The sequence below is a fragment of the Bombina bombina genome, chromosome 2 (genome assembly GCF_027579735.1).
Source record: "Bombina bombina isolate aBomBom1 chromosome 2, aBomBom1.pri, whole genome shotgun sequence".
Lineage (NCBI taxonomy): Eukaryota > Metazoa > Chordata > Amphibia > Anura > Bombinatoridae > Bombina > Bombina bombina.
In genome coordinates, this window is record NC_069500.1 from 740,404,914 (window position 1) to 740,423,714 (window position 18,801).

The following is an 18,801-nucleotide window of genomic DNA, read 5'->3' on the forward strand; positions in this document are numbered from 1 at the left end:
CATGGTGCTGTTAGAGTATGCTGATATCTATAAAGTAACTCCAATAGTGAATATGTGAATTATATATCAATATTGTCTTATCCAAAGAATGTAAAGATGAATGAATCTATTGTTTATTAAAGGGACACTGACATGATTTATTTCAATCACTGATTTCACTGTTCAAACTGTTCCAAATGATATAACATTGACTCCTATTATAATTTGAATGTTGCTACATTTTAATCTTAAAGGCAGATAAGCAATATTGGATTCAATAAATATTGTTTGTTGAAGGTATCCACCAATCATCAATCAAAACCCAGGTTGGTCAACCAAAATTGAGCTTCAGATAAACGTACATTCTTGATTTTAAAATACATTTAGCAATAGAATATTTCACATATGATTTGCAAAATGTTTTAAAATCCATTTTGCAGATACATATAAATATTGAACAATGTGGATTTAGTATGTAATGTTCTGTCCATGTTTCTAAGACAAATGTCAATTAAAATGAGACATACCATACTGTGACAAGCCCTGCCTTGAGGATCCAGCACCAACATCCAGATCTGTAATATATTAAATGAGGATTGGATATCATTAATACAAATCATGCCATGTTTTAAATCTTTACATTATTAGCAAATCAATTAAAAACTATTAATCCTTTGGTAGTCCCATGAGTTAATTGTTTCCTCAATTCAATTCATGATAAATATATCCTGTACTCTTATTTTCAATCAGTTGTGTTGTTTACTGTAGCTTAAATTATTTTTTGGTGTTATTTCATTCTCATCAATTGATGGGCATATGTTATAATTTATTTGGATTCTTCTTTTTTTATTATGTATAATATTGAAAATAAGAATACTGTATTCTTCACATATATAATAATTCACATTTCATTTTGACCAACATGTGTAAAGCAATGCCACTTACAGCAAACCCATGTTAACGTGTATGCGCAATTCCATTTTCGCGATCATTGCGCAATGATTCCAAGCGGAATTACGCATCCGTCATTTGACCAACATGTATAAAGCAATGCCACTTACAGCAAACCCATGTTAACGTGTATGCGCAATTCCATTTTCGCGATCATTGCGCAATGATTCCAAGCGGAATTACGCATCCGTCATTTGACCAACATGTATAAAGCAATGCCACTTACAGCAAACCCATGTTAACGTGTATGCGCAATTCCATTTTCGCGATCATTGCGCAATGATTCCAAGCGGAATTACGCATCCGTCATTTGACTAACATGTATAAAGCAATGCCACTTACAGCTAACCCATGTTAACGTGTATGCGAAATTCCATTTTCGCGATCATTGCGCAATGATTCAAAGCGGAATTACGCATCCGTCATTTGACCAACATGTATAAAGCAATGCCACTTACAGCTAACCCATGTTAACGTGTATGCGCAATTCAATTTTCGCTCTGTGACGCATATTCTGTAGAGCGCAAGAAACATCATTCCTATTTCATGTGTCACTAATCTAAAATCAGATATCTAAACATCATATGTAGTGTATGTTGTGAGATCTGTATAGGTTTAGTATCTGACTATATACACATTTAAAAAAAAATAAAAAAATATTAAGATATTATATGAAGTTGGATAATTACCTGGTTCAGATTCTCCATCTCCTCCCAGGCCACCGGACGGAGAAGCAGCTGCCCTGGCCCCCGCGTCAGGACTTTCAGATCCCGCAGCTGGGAGGGAAGAAGAGGAGGCCGAGGATGGCGAGGATCTAAATCTTTTGGGGACCCGGAGATTGAGGAGCTCGCATAAAGTCACCTCATAAGGGAGTAGGTACAGTTTCCGCGGGGCCTCTCTTTTGCCCCCTCTTTTACGGGCTTGTACCCAGTCCCTAATGAGGTTGACTTTTTTTGTTAAGCGCAACCTCATATCTCCGAATCTCCTCATGATCTGATCCTGGCTCCTCTGGACGTCACACACCAATCTAACCGCATTGGTGATAGACTCCCAGAGGGCCTTCTTAACGTGCGCATCTGTCAACCTCCTCTTGTTCCCAAACAGCTGGGGATAAAAGTCCTTGACGGCGTGGACCAGTGCAGCGCTCTCCTCCTTGGTGAACCTGGGAGCTGACATGCCTGCTGGTTTGTAGAATATAATTATTTATAAATATTATATACTGCCTGCAGGCATTAGAGAACTGACAAAGATGGCAACGTGTAATGGACTTTTATATGGTGAAGTAAACATGAGATGCACCATGGGACAAGTTATCTGTACATCTGATTGGATAAAAGTTTGAAATATTGTTAGAATGTCTGTGAGACCATCCTGACTCAAGTTGTGTTTGTGTGATGAACTCTGATTGGCCGTTCCTTAATGTTTCATATCTTAGTAACTTCCATACACATACCTCCTGGTGGTGCTGTAACTTCATTTTTCATGTAGACTTATTTGTAACTCATGGGCCTGTCATGCGGATATGTGTGACGCAGATTTAATATCCGTGATCCGTTAAATATTAATGATTAAATTCTCTTTAAAATCTAATACTGTCACATTATTAAATGTTGTAGACATTTCTCGGTTTAATAATGGTCTGTTTCTTTAATACAAATACACATTTAATATTGTATGTCTTTATTGTTCATAAAATCCATTTCTTGACTTATTGTGAAGTATTGATATTGCTCTATTAAATGTATTTATAATGCACATTGATTGTGTGCTATTGCGTGACATTAGACTCTAATGTTTAAAGATGCTAATCTGGTGTTTCAAGATGCGTTTCCCACGCAATATTTCTGAATGTTCAAAATCAGGTTATAATGTCAGTAACTTGGATAATCTGTTTATAAATGTTAAACTACAGGTTTGTTTGTTATTAGTAAATAAACCTCGAGCTTGTATTTGTCTGAAGTGCTCATATATGTTATTGTGCAATGGCGTCTTTATTTTTAAATAGACATTACAAACAAACAATTGTATCAAATGATCTGTAGAGATAGAAAATTGTTTAGACTTTAAAATGTAAATCAATTTATCTTAGTATTTAGATATCCTCAACAGAAGAAATTTAAATGCACATGGTTGAGCCAATCACATAAGGCATCTCTGTGCATCCAACAATCTTCATCTACTGAGCCTATCTCAATATGCTTTTCAAGCAAAGTATGTCAAGATAAGAAGAGAAGTAAATACACTCTTTAAATCTCTTAAAGGGACACTGTCCAAACAAATTTAGCGTTCGTGATTCAGATTGAGCATGAAATGTTAAACAACTTTATAATTTAATCCGATTCTCAAATGTTAAGAATTATCTTGTTATCTTTCTTTGCAAATCAATAATGATATTTTAGATTACGGACAATTGTTTCAAAAAACCTGGGTTGTCCTTGATGATTGTTGGATAAATTAATCCAACCAAAAAAAACAAGTTCTGTCCAGAGTACTGAAGCAAATAAATTACCTATTTAATGCCTTATTTTTAAAGTAATGATAGCAACATCACAAGGAGCATTCATAATATGAGACAATTTTTAAAGTTGCTTAAAATAGAATACTCATTCAGAATGTATAAATCATTAATTTTTTAACTGTCTCCCTTTAAGTATATTTTGAGTTCATGTCCCTTTAAATAAACATTTCACAATAATGCTTAAAATATCAGAAACCTAGGCACCTTCCTTTTGCTAAATTAGTATAACATATGAGTAAAGCAAATTTAGATTAACTTCTGGATTGTTTTACACACTGACTGAAATATATATTGTAAATGAGGTATTTTGGAGTCTTCAGCTTAGAGGGACATTAAGCTATCTGTTATGTATGCATTTTGGATAAGATTATAATATTTGAACAACTTAATATGTTTTGGTATTCAATCATTAGATTGTAATAATATATATTCTTGGATTAAATACATATCTACATAGGCTATTTTGATGCTGATTGTTGGTTGCACATAGATGCCTTATGTAATTGACTAAGATATGTGCATTGATGTATTTTTTTCAAAGTATATTTAAAGACTGAATGTAATTCTATAGTACTTTCTAAATATGTTTAAATTCTTTTATGAATTTTTTAAAAATCAATACACAATATACTTTGTGAATGTCCCTTTAAGGACCAAAACATTCGGAATGTTGATTTAACATTGTCAAAAGAAACTAAAGGGGAATGAAAATTATATATAGATATGTGATGTCTAACCCAAGAGGTAAGATTTTAAAAACTACATAATATTAATAACTATAGTTAAATGACTCCACTAGAAAATTACATCGATTAACCTGGCATCCAATAACTAGCTTGTGAAAAATATCAAGTTAAATGACCTACCATTTATAAAAGTAAAAATTAAAATAATTTAGAAAATAATGTTTTGAGATACCTAAGGAAGATACAAGATCTTATAAAATTAATTTTACATTCAACAACACTGTCACTTTAATGTAATTGAACCACTTCCCCTTCTTAAAAGTGAAAACAAATAATTTATGACAAATTTTGACTACATATCCGAAATTATTTTAACATCTAAGAATTTCCAAAGAAAAGCATCGATGGATCTCACTCCCCAATTAATGATAAAAAAGATAGTTTAATGTAATATTCTCAGAATCAGTGGATTTTATAAAATTAATGCATTATTTGATCTTATGCATGTGCTTGTCAAATAGCCAACTACCAGTCATGGGAGTCAAATTGTTTTTTATTGACAGATTATATGGATATTTATTATAATCTGTTCAAAAGAGTGTATTTAATAATAAAATGTTTATTATTACCATTTTAAAAAGTAAAAGTTTCTGAAACAAAAACAAAAAAATATTCCTGGAAGTCAGATGACAATCTGAAATAAAAAAACAAAAATTTAACAAAGTTAATACACACGTTGTCAAATATTCATAAAATACATTTACAATCATCTTGTGTCTATGCTCTAACTTTGTTCAACATTTTTTAAAGATATTTATTAATTAAATAAAAAAAAAAAACATACACCATTATATTGTGTAATAAAAAATAAATTTAAATTTCTGAATTTCTAATTATACATAATAATGTATATCACATTTCAATAATATATATGTATGCTGAACATAAATGTAATATTTCATGTCCATTCAAATACCTCTATATCAACTATAATATGTATTCCTTTCTCTGATTGTGATCCCTAAATATCTAATGATGAAATAAGTATGACTAATGTATGTAAGCTACCAATAATCAACATTCTTCCTGTGATTCTTAACTAGCATGCATTGGTACACCAACCTGGATAATGCATGGTCTTTGAAAGTCAATTCAGGGGTAAACAGTTGATCTTCAATAGGTGTCTTATTCATCAGTTCATAAAATAGAGGACTGTGAAATCCCATCTAAAAAGGTAACATCATCTAAGTGTCTGATTGTGATCCCTAAATATCTAATTAAGAACTAAATATGACTAATGTATGTAAGCTACTAATATTCAACATTCTTCCTGTGATTCTTAACTAGCATGCATTGGTACACCAACCTGGATAATGCATGGTCTTTGAAAGTCAATTCAGGGGTAAACAGTTGATCTTCAATAGGTGTCTTATTCATCAGTTCATAAAATAGAGGACTGTGAAATCCCATCTAAAAAAGTAACATCATCGAAGTGTCTGATTGTGATCCCTAAATATCTAATTAAGAACTAAATATGACTAATGTATGTAAGCTACTAATATTCAACATTCTTCCTGTGATTCTTAACTAGCATGCATTGGTACACCAACCTGGATAATGCATGGTCTTTGAAAGTCAATTCAGGGGTAAACAGTTGATCTTCAATAGGTGTCTTATTCATCAGTTCATAAAATAGAGGACTGTGAAATCCCATCTAAAAAAGTAACATCATCGAAGTGTCTGATTGTGATCCCTAAATATCTAATTAAGAACTAAATATGACTAATGTATGTAAGCTACTAATATTCAACATTCTTCCTGTGATTCTTAACTAGCATGCATTGGTACACCAACCTGGATAATGCATGGTCTTTGAAAGTCAATTCAGGGGTAAACAGTTGATCTTCAATAGCTGTCTTATTCATCATTTAAAAAATAGAGGACTGTGAAATACCATCTAAAAATTAGAAAATAATCTAAGTGTCTCCAATAGCATGCCTCCACAGCCTTATTCTATCAAATAGTTGGCACTTACCATGTGAACATGTCTTTGTATGGTTTTCAAGGTCAGCAGATTGGAAAAATAATGCCAGACATGATCCCATTGTTATACTTCAATTTCAATCTTGGCTTTTTCCACTGTCAGTCTGGGCAATCTTCACTGTCAGGCTTCTAATTCTTCCCTTTCAGTCTTTAGATAAAGTCAGCTCCCTAATGGCAGAAAAAGTTTAATAAAAATTACTACAAGTGTGTGAATCAGTTCTGTACCCCTCTCCCACCCTCCATTTCAGAATAAATTTCTGTCACTAGCTTACTAAGCGTGTGTAGCATCTTGTGTTATTTTCTATCAAGTGTGAAGATGAGTCATATTGAGCAGAACAAACCTCTAATGTGTGACATTGAACCATAGTCATGCTAGAGGATCCCTTTCTGAGTATTTACATTTTAAGTAATGTGTAAACTAAATACTAGTTTAGAAAATGTATGCCATATGATGTATTTGTGTACAATTCATGCCAGCAACAGTCCATACATTTATACTTACCATCTGATGTCCTCTTTAAAAACCAGGTGGCAAAGACTCGCTACAGGACCCAATGCCCAGAGCATCACCTATATTAATAAATGAAACACATTTTTAGCATTTGATGAACAATCCTAACATGTTTGCACAATTCTCTACTTGTCATTTCCCTAGAGTTCACATCTATTGACAATACTCCAGTCTAACTTCTATTCTTTACCGTCTAAAGTGGCGGTTGATGATGTCTGCTCTGACATTGAGCCCCTCGTCCCGGAATGGCCCCTCTAGAACAGGATCATCCTCCTCATCTCTGAGGAGGTTTCGGTCCACCGGGGCGGCCTGCAACATCCCAGCCCGCTGTGCAATATTATGCAGGACGCTACAGGCTACAACGATCTTAGCCACCTTCTTTGGGTTGTACTGGAGGGCTCCTCCCGACCTGTCCAGGCACCTGAACCTCATCTTCAGGAGCCCGAACATCCGTTCAACCACCGCCCTGGTTCTCTTATGAGCCCTATTGTAGCGCTCCTCAGACACATCAGTCGGGCTACGCAAGGGGGGTAATGAGCCAAGGCCGGCTCATGTACCCAGAATCACCTATAAATTATGAACAGAACATAATTCTAACAGAATCCTCAAAATAGTATTTGGAGTCCAATCAAAAGTTTTGTACACGATAATCCAGTAACAATTTTTTTTTGAAAAATTAAAAAATATAGTTCAATATTATTCTCTATCTTCCCATTTCATCTAAGACATGCTACATATGCATATTTCTCCTAAATCAAGCCTTGTGTAAAATGCAAACTACATGGTTACATTGCATTCTCTATCTGAGCATTTAAGGTAAGACATGCTACATATCTGCATTGAACTAAAAGACATTAGCGGAAAGAGACAATGACATGGTTAAATTGCATTAGCTAATATCTTCCCATTTCAGCTAAGACATGCTACATATGCATATTTCTCCTAAACCAAACCTTGTGTAAAATGCTAACTACATGGTTACATTGCAATCTCTATCTGAGCATTTAAGGTAAGACATGCTACATATCTGCATTGAACTAAAAAACATTAGCGGAAAGAGACAATGACATGGTTAAATTGCATTAGCTAATATCTTCCCATTTCAGCTAAGACATGCTACATATGCATATTTCTCCGAAACCAAACCTTGTGTAAAATGCAAACTACATGGTTACATTGCATTCTCTATCTGAGCATTTAAGGTAAGACATGCTACATATCTGCATTGAACTAAAAGACATTAGCGGAAAGAGACAATGACATGGTTAAATTGCATTAGCTAATATCTTCCCATTTCAGCTAAGACATGCTACATATGCATATTTCTCCTAAACCAAACCTTGTGTAAAATGCTAACTACATGGTTACATTGCATTCTCTATCTGAGCATTTAAGGTAAGACATGCTACATATCTGCATTGAACTAAAAGACATTAGCGGAAAGAGACAATGACATGGTTAAATTGCATTAGCTAATATCTTCCCATTTCAGCTAAGACATGCTAGATATGCATATTTCTCCTAAACCAAACCTTGTGTAAAATGCTAACTACATGGTTACATTGCATTCTCTATCTGAGCATTTAAGGTAAGACATGCTACATATCTGCATTGAACTAAAAGACATTAGCGGAAAGAGACAATGACATGGTTAAATTGCATTAGCTAATATCTTCCCATTTCAGCTAAGACATGCTACATATGCATATTTCTCCTAAACCAAACCTTGTGTAAAATGCTAACTACATGGTTACATTGCATTCTCTATCTGAGCATTTAAGGTAAGACATGCTACATATCTGCATTGAACTAAAAGTAGACATTTGCGGAAATAAAAATAAATGGTTAAATTGCATCCTTTAGCTGAACATTACGCTAACATTTTAAAACTACAGTGGCAATTGTCAAACTAATTAACCATGTTGTGCACAAATACTCACCAACGAGATAACCAGGGGGCATTTGTCTTTCCTCAAACGGTCTCCACAGGGATGACAGAGAGAGGATGCGGGCATCATGACTAGCCCCTCCAAAATTCGCACACACATGCATAATCCTCATCCGTGCGTCACAAACATACTGCACGTTGAGGCTATGAAAATGTTTTCGATTTCTGAAGGGCAAGTCATCAATTGGAGCACGCAGCGCAATGTGGGTACAATCTATTGCTCCCAAGACATTGGGCAATTCACCAATATCAAAGAATTCCCGCTTCAGGCGCCTCCAATCACCATCATTCTGTGGGAATCCTATGTATTGCTTACTGATACGTACCATGGCGTCCAGAAAGTTATCAAACACCACAGAGAATGTACCTTGAGCCAGGCCATGCATGTACAGTTCTCCGGATTGAAAACTCCCGGAGTCCAGGACGTATAGACAGCTTAGCATCTTACTCATGGCGGGAACAGCAGTCCTTATTCTTATACGTGGCTCCAAATGAGGTTTAAGAAGATCGTAAAGGCCAATGAGCTGTTCGCGATCGAGCCGATACTTATCATAAACCTCAAAGTCGCTCATGTTTTCCAAGGTGGGTCTCACCCTGTAGACAGGAGGACCTCGAACCAGATGACCCCTTCGTCTCAGTCTGAGCCGCCGAGGCTGCCTGATTCGACCAACAGCTAGTTCGCCAATAGCAGCACCAGCAGCGTCTACCATGTCATCGTCATCCATCTTTCAAAACAGCGTAACAAGGTAAGCACTTGATCTGATGTGGATCACAAGTGATGCTTTGGCCATGTTGTTTGGTGGATTTATAGTACAATTAGTCCAATGGTATTGAGTTTGTAATGATTGCTGATTGTATTCACTTGTTTGTATGTGAGCGGCGCGAATGCTTTCACAGTGGGCGTTTTTTTGGTTGTTTGCTGAAATGTTGTTTTCCAACAATGAATCTCAATGTGAAAGTGTCAAATATCACACATACAGTGCATGTTTGTAATGTTTGATCATATGCGTAATCAATATTTCTTAAACGCGATCTTATAGTAACAAGCACACGTCCAGGCTAACATGAATGAAAGTGCATAGTTGTGTATAATGTGCATCGAATGTGATCGATCAATGTTGCTGCAACATTGTTTGTAAATGATAAAGTAACATCTGCCATCTGTAGTATTGTATATATAAGTGATTGCCGAGCTGTCAATATTGTATGCGTCCCTTTCAAATCGCAATAATAATTCAGAACTTCCCGTCTGCCATCTGTAGTATTGTATATATAAGTGATTGCCGAGCTGTCAATATTGTACGCGTCCCTTTCAAATCGCAATAATAATTCAGAACTTCCCGTCTGCCATCTGTAGTATTGTATATATAAGTGATTGCCGAGCTGTCAATATTGTATGCGTCCCTTTAAAATCGCACTAATACTGAATAACTTCCGGCTGTCATCTGTAGTATTGTATATATAAGTGATTGCCGAGCTGTCAATATTGTATGCGTCCCTTTAAAATCGCACTAATACTGAATAACTTCCGGCTGTCATCTGTAGTATTGTATATATAAGTGATTGCCGAGCTGTCAATATTGTATGCGTCCCTTTCAAATCGCAATAATAATTCTGAACTTCCCGTCTGCCATCTGTAGTATTGTATATATAAGTGATTTCAGAGCTGTCAATATTGTATGCGTCCCTTTCAAATGGCACTAATACTGAATAACTTCCGGCTGTCATCTGTAGTATTGTATATATAAGTGATTGCCGAGCTGTCAATATTGTATGCGTCCCTTTCAAATGGCACTAATGCTGAATAACTTCCGGCTGTCATCTGTAGTATTATATATATAAGTGATTTGCGATCTGACAATATTTCTTAATTGTCCCATTCAAATCTCCCTAATAATGCTGTTCCAAACTGTTATTTACGTATATGTTGTATTGTAGTATTGAGTGTTAAAGTTCCGAAAGGGGCGGTACAGTGGTGAATCTGTGATGTGTATGGTTGAATCTTCTAATGACGTCATGATATTATTAACCTGCCTATGTAGTTCTGAAATCCTCATTGTGTTGTTGTATTGTGCTACATTGTTATTGTGTGCTGAATAAAATCTAAATGTGTGCTTTGTAGTTGCGTGATGGGTGATGCGTGTTATGTACATGTACGTATATATTGTGATTGTGTCCCACATATGCTGACTTCTATATAGCGGTCTGGCATTGTTGTTCCTTCCCATAAAGTGACATCTGTAATCTTGTGTAATGATGTTCTTCTTCTACGTAATTCCTAATGGTTTCTGGTGATGGAATCATGATGTTAAAAGTACAGTAAAATCCATATGTTGTGTTTTGTGATTCCTCGAGAGAATGTAATGTGTTTTTCCCCCATCATTTGAATGCACATGTATGAGTGAATGTTAAAAGTAATGTATGTGCATCCATGACTGATCATGTGTTAAGCCTATGTAGATATGCTGTTGCTGCAAGCATATGAGTTGAATAACTGAAATGCAATAATAAAGGTAAATGAGAATTGTTTCCCATTGTGTAGTGTTTGTGAATCCTGAAAAGTTGACATTATTTTTGTGTCCGTTTAAATGTAATATTTTTTTTAATAAAATGTTGTTACTAGTGATGTTGATTTGTAGTTGATGTAATATAAAAGTCTTAAACAATTTAATGGTGTTGTGAATATTCAATAAGTAAAATCCATAAATCCACCATAGGGAAATAGTCATTTCTTGATCTATTTATCATAGCTGTGTCTAACGCATAAAAGTATGTATTTTCTAGCGCTGGTATTTGGAGTTTTTCTGTCTACGCTATTTGCGTGCGTTAGGGAAATGTGGGTTTCGCGTGCACGAGCACGTCTTCCTAATAGAAGTCAATGGAGGCTCTAAAAATTGGTCTTTTTTTTTTCTAAGACTGGTTTTCGTCGTAAAGTGAGTGACGTCATGAGCTTGTGTGAAAAAGTAACTAAATCGTGTTCTTTTTGTAATAAATAAATATTTTGTGTATGTCATGTGGTGTATATTGTTTGTATGCATCGATGAGTGTATATTTGTGATGTTATTAGTTAGATGTAGGTATATGAGGGTCTTTTCCCGTGTGTCAATGTAAGTCAATGGGAAAATGGATTTGTGTTTTTTTTTTTCTAACACCCGAGATCTCGCAACTTTGATCATTTTTATTTTGATGAAAAATTATTAAATATTAAAAATAAACATAGTGTAGTGTTTGTATGAGTGTAAGTGTAGTTTGTGTAATATTTGTTTTGTGATTTGTGAATGTTTATTTTGTCGGTATATATTTACTACTGGTTCTGAGGTGTCGGTAGAAATTTGAGCGTTGAGTGATTTTTGAGTGTCGGTAAATGAACTCTAAATACCGGAGTCTGTAAGAAACCCGCGTTAGGGGCCTCTAACGCTGGTTTTCACGGCTAACGCCAAACTCCAAATCTAGGTGTATGTGTTTACCCACTACCGAGAAATTTTAAATAGTTAAAGTACTGCACAGAGGAGGCACAGAAAACTGCTGAACTCAAGAGATTCCACTGAACCAGTAGTGATGTCCAGTTCATGAACAAATCGTTCTTTTGAACTGGCTCTTTTTACTGAACTGTGTGAAACAGTTCACTTCCTGAATCAGTGAGAGAAGGGTCTAGCTGCAGACTGGAGCTCCACTCTAGACAGGAAACATGTGACCTCCACTCAAAGCTTTTTTTTTTTTTTTTAATCAACTTTAATGTAACAGACAACCTATAGACAATCATTCTGATAACAAAACATTTTGCAGCTTTCTTGTTCTTCTTAATGTGCACTCACAGTGGTTACCTTATAAATGATAATCAGCATAAACCACTGTGAGTGAACAAGAAAGCTGCAAAATGTTTTGTTTTCAGAATGATTGTCTATAGGTTGTCTGTTACATTAAAGTTGATTGAAAAAAGAAAAAAAAAAAGCTTTGAGTGTAGGTCACATGTTTCCTGTCTAGCGTCAGTGGAGGTCACATGTTTCCTGTCTAGAGTGGAGCTCCAGTCTGCAGCTATACTACTTTGGTCAGTGAGGCAGCATGTAATATGATTCTAGAGTGAGGTCTCTGCTTCTGCTATGAATTACTGAGTTATAACACAGTTGCTAATGAATCACTGAGTTAACACAGTACACACTAGTACACTGATTCAACAGCACAGCACTGTAATATATATGATTCTAGAGTGAGCATTGCAATGAATCATTCAGTTAAAGGGACAATCTACAATATAAGTTTGTTTTATTAAAAGATAGATAATCCCTTTATTACCCATTCCCTAATTCTGCATAACCAACACTGTTATAGTAGTGTCCCTTACTATACATACTCCTCACACTAAATTAACCCTAAGGACCCCCCTGTTAACCCTGCCCCTAAACAATGGCCATACTAACAGCTCTGTGATACACACATGTCATTACTGTGGAATACATTGGCACAATACAATAATAATAAAAAAAATACCTTGATAGTGTAATGGCTAACTGCCCAATCCCACCCCCCCCCCAGTTTTTTTTTTGGTTCCTACACCCATGACCTATATAGTCAGCAATGTTGATAATGACACAGTTACAAACAGGGTTTGATTTAAAAATAAATAATGCTTTAATAAAATAGTGTCAACTTATTTTAAAGAACATAAATAATTGTAATAACAAGAAAAAGATTGCCCTTACATATTTACTTAACTTAAACAATACTTTATTCTATCTTGATACACCAATGCAATTTTAAACAATTTACTTCTGTTATATAATTTGTTTTGTTCTCTAAGTATCCTTTGTTAGCATACCTAGGTAGGCTCAAGAGCTGCTGATTGGCGGTTGCATATATATGCTTCATGTCATTGGCTCGCCAATTTGCATTGCTGTTTTTTTTTGTGTGCAACAAAGGATACCAAGATAATAAAGCAAATTAGATAACAGAAGTAAATGTGTTTAAAATTGTATTCTCTATCTGAAAAATTAACATTTTTTAGGTTTCATCAGTAATGTCCCTTTAACAACAGAGCTAAAGAAAACCTAAATAAACAGAAGAAAGTGCAAGTGTAGTATTACAGACTCAAGTTTTCAAACAAACTTACAATTATTTGCCCCTCTCTATGTTGATTTTTCTTCAGGAGAGGTGATATTTGCATTTAGAAAAATGAGCTGTCTAACTTTATTTGGACTCAGCCTGTTCCTCCTTTCTGAAATGATTTGCCCAGTTTTTGAAAAAATCCTTTCTGCAGGTACAGAGGTAGCTACTATACAAAGTCTCCTTTTCATAATAGCAGTTAGTCCTTCATAGATCCCCTGCCTTGATTTCCACCAAGCCAATGGGTCTTCAGACCTTGGAATCAAGGAGTCGGCAAGATAGCGTCTCATTTCTGACATTGCAGTGCAAGTAGGGTTGCAGAGGGGGACTGCATCAGCCACTCTCTCATCAAAGTCTTCCCAGAAAGAAGACTGTTGTGATGGAGGAGGGGGTGGGGCATCAGCAGGGCCAGCTTGAGGTTGACCCCCTTGGGTAATATCCGATAGTCTTGCAGCAGCTGTAGTTATATTTTTTGCCGCTTCATCTGCTGCTGCTCCATCGTGGAAAGCCCTTTGCTTAAATCTAGGGTCCAGCAGGGTTGCCTCAGCCAGCAGACGGAAGTGTTCAATTTGGTGGAAGCGTCTTTGCATTTGTTCTTTAAAGGCCTCCACCATTGCGATAACTGGGCCATGAGTGGACACAGCGGCCCGTGATCGCTGAACAACTTTTTGCAGCCCCCTTACGATTAAAATGACTTTTGATGCAGTCACATATCTGTTATAAGAGAAAGAGATGACACAACATTTACAATCAGACCTATTGTAGTACATATGGTTTGAACTATGACAAAATAATACTTTAAGGTCCAAATTAAACTTTCATGATTCAGATAGGGCATGTCATTTTAAACAACTTTCCAAGTCACTTTTATAATCAAATTTGCTTTGTTCTCTTGGTATTCTTTGTTGAAAGCTAAACCTAGGTAGGCTCTTATGTTAATTTCTAAGCCCTTGAAGGCTGCCTCTTATTTCACTGTCTGGCTGTGAATAGCTAATAAAATGCACTGCTTTTTCATGTGGCCATATAGATAACATTATGCTCACTCCTGTGGAGTTATTCATGAATCTGCAGCACTCATTGGCAGAAATGCAAGTTTGTAAACAGCACTAAGATAAGTAACTGGTGAATGGGTATTATTAAAGAGATTATCTATCTTTTTCTAAACAATAACATTTTTCAAGTTTAAAGGGACAGTCTACCATAGAATTTGTATTGTTTTAAAAGATAGCTAATCCTTTTATTACCCATTCCCCAGTTTTGCATAACCAACACTGTTATATTAATACACTTTTTACCTCTGTGATTACCTTGTATCTAAGCATCTTCTAAATAAAACATAATGTGATTCAGATAGAACAGGCAATTGTAAGCAACTTTCTAATTTACTCCTATTATAAATTTGTCTTTATTCTCTTGGTATATTAATTTGAAAATCAGGAGTGTAAGCTTAGGAGCCAGCAGATTTTTGTTTCAGCACCTGGGGGTTAGCTCTTGATAATTGGTGGCTAAATGTAGCCACCAATCAGCAAGTGCTACCAAGGGTGCTGAACAAAAATCTGCTGGCTCCTAAGCTAACACTAAAATAAATAAACCAAGAGAATAAAGACAAATGTATAATAGGAATAAATTAGAAAGTTGCTTAACATTTCATGCTCTATCTGAATCATGGAATACATTTGGGTTTACTATCCCTTTAAAATGGTTATATGGTATATTAAATTCATACACACCTGTCTGCGCTGATTTCAACAGTGACCTCTTCAAAGGGCTTTAGTATTTCACAGGCTTCTTTTATTATTTCCCACTCATCAAGTGTCAGGGTTGGAAGGCTGGGGTTGACTAATGCAGGTGTGCCAATAATGGCTTCTTTCTGATCCGAAAATCTATTCAGCATGTAATATGTAGAATTCCACCTTGTTACAACGTCTTGCTTTAGCTTCAGTTCTTCAAGGCCCATTTGTTTTTGTGTGGCTTTTAGTCTCTCAGTTGCAACAGTGCTTCTGTTCACAGACTCTACAACACTCTTCACCTTTGTCACTGTCTCCTGAATATGCTTTAAGCTTTCACTGACAATTAAGTTCAAAGTGTGGGCAAAGCAGGCCACGTGATTCCATCCAGCCTGCCGGATAGCTGCTTTTATATTACTTGCATTGTCAGAGACACAAGCAACAACTTTGTTTGTGATGCCCCACTCTTCACAAATGTTTTTAAGTTCAGCTGCCATGTTGTCAGCTGTGTGCCTGTCTGTAAATGAAAAACAGTCCAGCAGAGATGATAACAGTTTAAAATTATCATCTATATAATGGCAAGTCACTGCCATATAACTAGTAGCAGTCCGTGATGTCCAGCAGTCAGTTGTCAGACACACAGCAGAGGCATTACTTACTTTAACCATCAGTTCTGCCTTAATTTTGTCATATAGCTGTAGCAATAAAGTTGCTGATAGTGTCTTTCTATTTGGGAAAATGTACGATGGATCAATTGCCTTTACGAAATTCCAAAATCCCTTGTCATTAACAATTGAAAAGGGTCTCAAATCTAGAGCAACCATTTTAGTTAACTCCTCATCGACTTTTCTCTGCCTGATGGGGCTAATTGGTGGTCTCACATGCCTAGTAATTTGGCCTTGCCTAGGCCTTTGTACATTGATGCCACTCCTAGATGTTGTAGATGCTTCAGTTGTAGGGGTCGGGGATGGGGTGCTGATGATGGTGCCACCTGAGGTTGATGCTTGTGTGGTTTCTGCTGAATCCTCTTGTCTTACTTGCATAAGCAATGCAGTAGGATGTTTGCTTTGCAGATGTCGCCAGAAATTTGAAGTTGTTCCTCCTTGGCCTGACAAAATATTGTTGCAGAGCTTGCATTTTACCTTCTGTGGACCAACCTCATCAAAATGAATCCAGATACTGCTTCTTTTTCTTGAAGCCATCCTTACTACTAAATTGCTTGTGATAAGTGACAGAGAAAAAGTTTTATCAAAGCAGTTAAAGAGCTTTATAGCTATAGTTATAGGCAAACCAGCAATATTATTATTAGTATTAGAATGGTCAATGGGGAGGAACTATTGTTAGGAGAAAAACATTGGGGAGGAGCTGTTTAACATAATCTAATGGTATGGCAGGGGCAGCCAGGTCAATCAGAGGGGATAGGGAAGTGACATCACCACTAGTTGTCAGGCAGAACTTAGGTATACATCATGACACCTGCTTGTTAAAAACAACAACTTTATCTAAACAGTTCTCTTTTACTTTAAAACAGAAACTGAAAAACTTAAAATGGATGCTTCTATATATACTTTTTTTTCTCTCCCATTCCCTTCCCAGTGCTTGTTATTTACAACAGTGCCTGAAGCCCTCAGTCTCAAGCTTATATTTATTTCTGAACCATACAGAGTGTGGGGCTGTTTAAACATTAAGGACTAGATTACAAGTAGAGCACAAAATTATTGTGTGCATGCAAATGGGTAAATTTACCCATTTGTGGGCATGTGGCAATTAACCAGCCAGTACAAGAGGACATTATAGTTTTTTTAAGGGACTGGTCCCTCATGTCATAACTTTATTAAAGATGTGTTGCCACTGTGTTTTTTATTTAAAGGGACACTAAACCCAAAATATTTCTTTCATGATTCAGGTACAGATGCAATTCTAATATCTAATTTGATTCATTCTTTATATATCCTTTGTTGAAGAAATAGCAGTGCACATGGGTCAGCCAATCATAACAAGAGGCATCTATGTGCAGCCACCGATAAGCAGCTACTGACACTGAGCCTTTCTAGATATGCTTTTCAGCAAAGGACATCAAGAGAATGAAGCAAATTAGATAATAGAAATAAGTTAAAAAGTTGTTTAAAATGACAAGCTCTTTCTAAATAAAATGTTAGACGAATACATAAAACTGAATATGCTGCTTGCTGTGTGTATGTAGTATTTGCCTAAGATATATATATATATATACACTAGACTCAGGACAGGAGCTGGCATCCCTGCAGAGTCCCCATGCTTGTGTCATTCATCACTGTCTACCTAGCACTCCAGTAACTTGCTTCCAGATATTTCCACCCCTTTCAATGCATAATTGTGCTGCCACATTATGAACTGTAATGCTTTGCCACATTATGAACTTTAATGCCTTGCCACATTATGAACTTTAATGCCTTGCCACATTATGAACTTTAATGCCTTGCCACATTATGAACTTTAATGCCTTGCCACATTATGAACTTTAATGCCTTGCCACATTATGAACTGTAATGCCTGCCACATTATAAACTTTAATGCCTTGCCACATTATAAACTTTAATGCCTTGCCACATTATGAACTGTAATGCCTTGCCACATTATGAACTGTAATGCCTTGCCACATTATGAACTGTAATGCCTTGCCACATTATAAACTGTAATGCCTCCCACATTATGAACTGTTATGCCTGCCACATTATGAACTGTAATGCCTGCCACATTATAAACTTTAATGCCTTGCCACATTATGAACTGTAATGCCTGCCACATTATGAACTGTAATGCCTGCCACATTATGAACTGTAATGCCTGCCACATTATGAACTGTAATGCCTCCCACATTATGAACTGTAATGCCTCCCACATTATGAACTGTAATGTCTGCCACATTATGAACTGTAATGCCTGCCACATTATGAACTGTAATGCCTCCCACATTATGAACTGTAATGCCTCCCACATTATGAACTGTAATGCCTGCCACATTATGAACTGTAATGCCTGCCACATTATGAACTGTAATGCCTGCCACATTATAAACTTTAATGCCTTGCCACATTATGAACTGTAATGCCTGCCACATTATGAACTGTAATGCCTGCCACATTATGAACTGTAATGCCTCCCACATTATGAACTGTAATGCCTGCCACATTATGAACTGTAATGCCTGCCACATTATGAACTGTAATGCCTGCCACATTATGAACTGTAATGCCTCCCACATTATGAACTGTAATGCCTTGCCACATTATAAACTTTAATGCCTTGCCACATTATGAACTGTAATGCCTGCCACATTATGAACTGTAATGCCTGCC

General features: G+C 36.1%; 1 protein-coding gene across 1 annotated transcript; it reads right to left on the minus strand.

Moving 5' to 3' along the window:
- Positions 1-13,759: 13,759 nt before the first annotated feature.
- LOC128647239 (zinc finger BED domain-containing protein 4-like) lies at positions 13,760-16,665 on the minus strand. Its single transcript, XM_053700028.1, has 2 exons — positions 15,467-16,665; positions 13,760-14,450 (listed from the first exon to the last, which is right to left on the minus strand). The coding sequence occupies exons 1-2, from the start codon at positions 16,663-16,665 to the stop codon at positions 13,760-13,762; spliced, it is 1,890 nt and encodes a 629-aa protein (XP_053556003.1).
- Between the last annotated feature and the right edge of the window lie 2,136 nt (positions 16,666-18,801).

Bases quoted from the DNA above. Each gene is read 5' to 3' on its own strand.
- LOC128647239 (XM_053700028.1), bottom strand. From the start codon at position 16,665: ATGGCTTCAAGAAAAAGAAGCAGTATCTGGATTCATTTTGATGAGGTT. The intron at 14,451-15,466 runs GTGTGTATGAAT...CTCTTATAACAG, and splicing joins GTTGAAATCAGCGCAGACAG to ATATGTGACTGCATCAAAAG.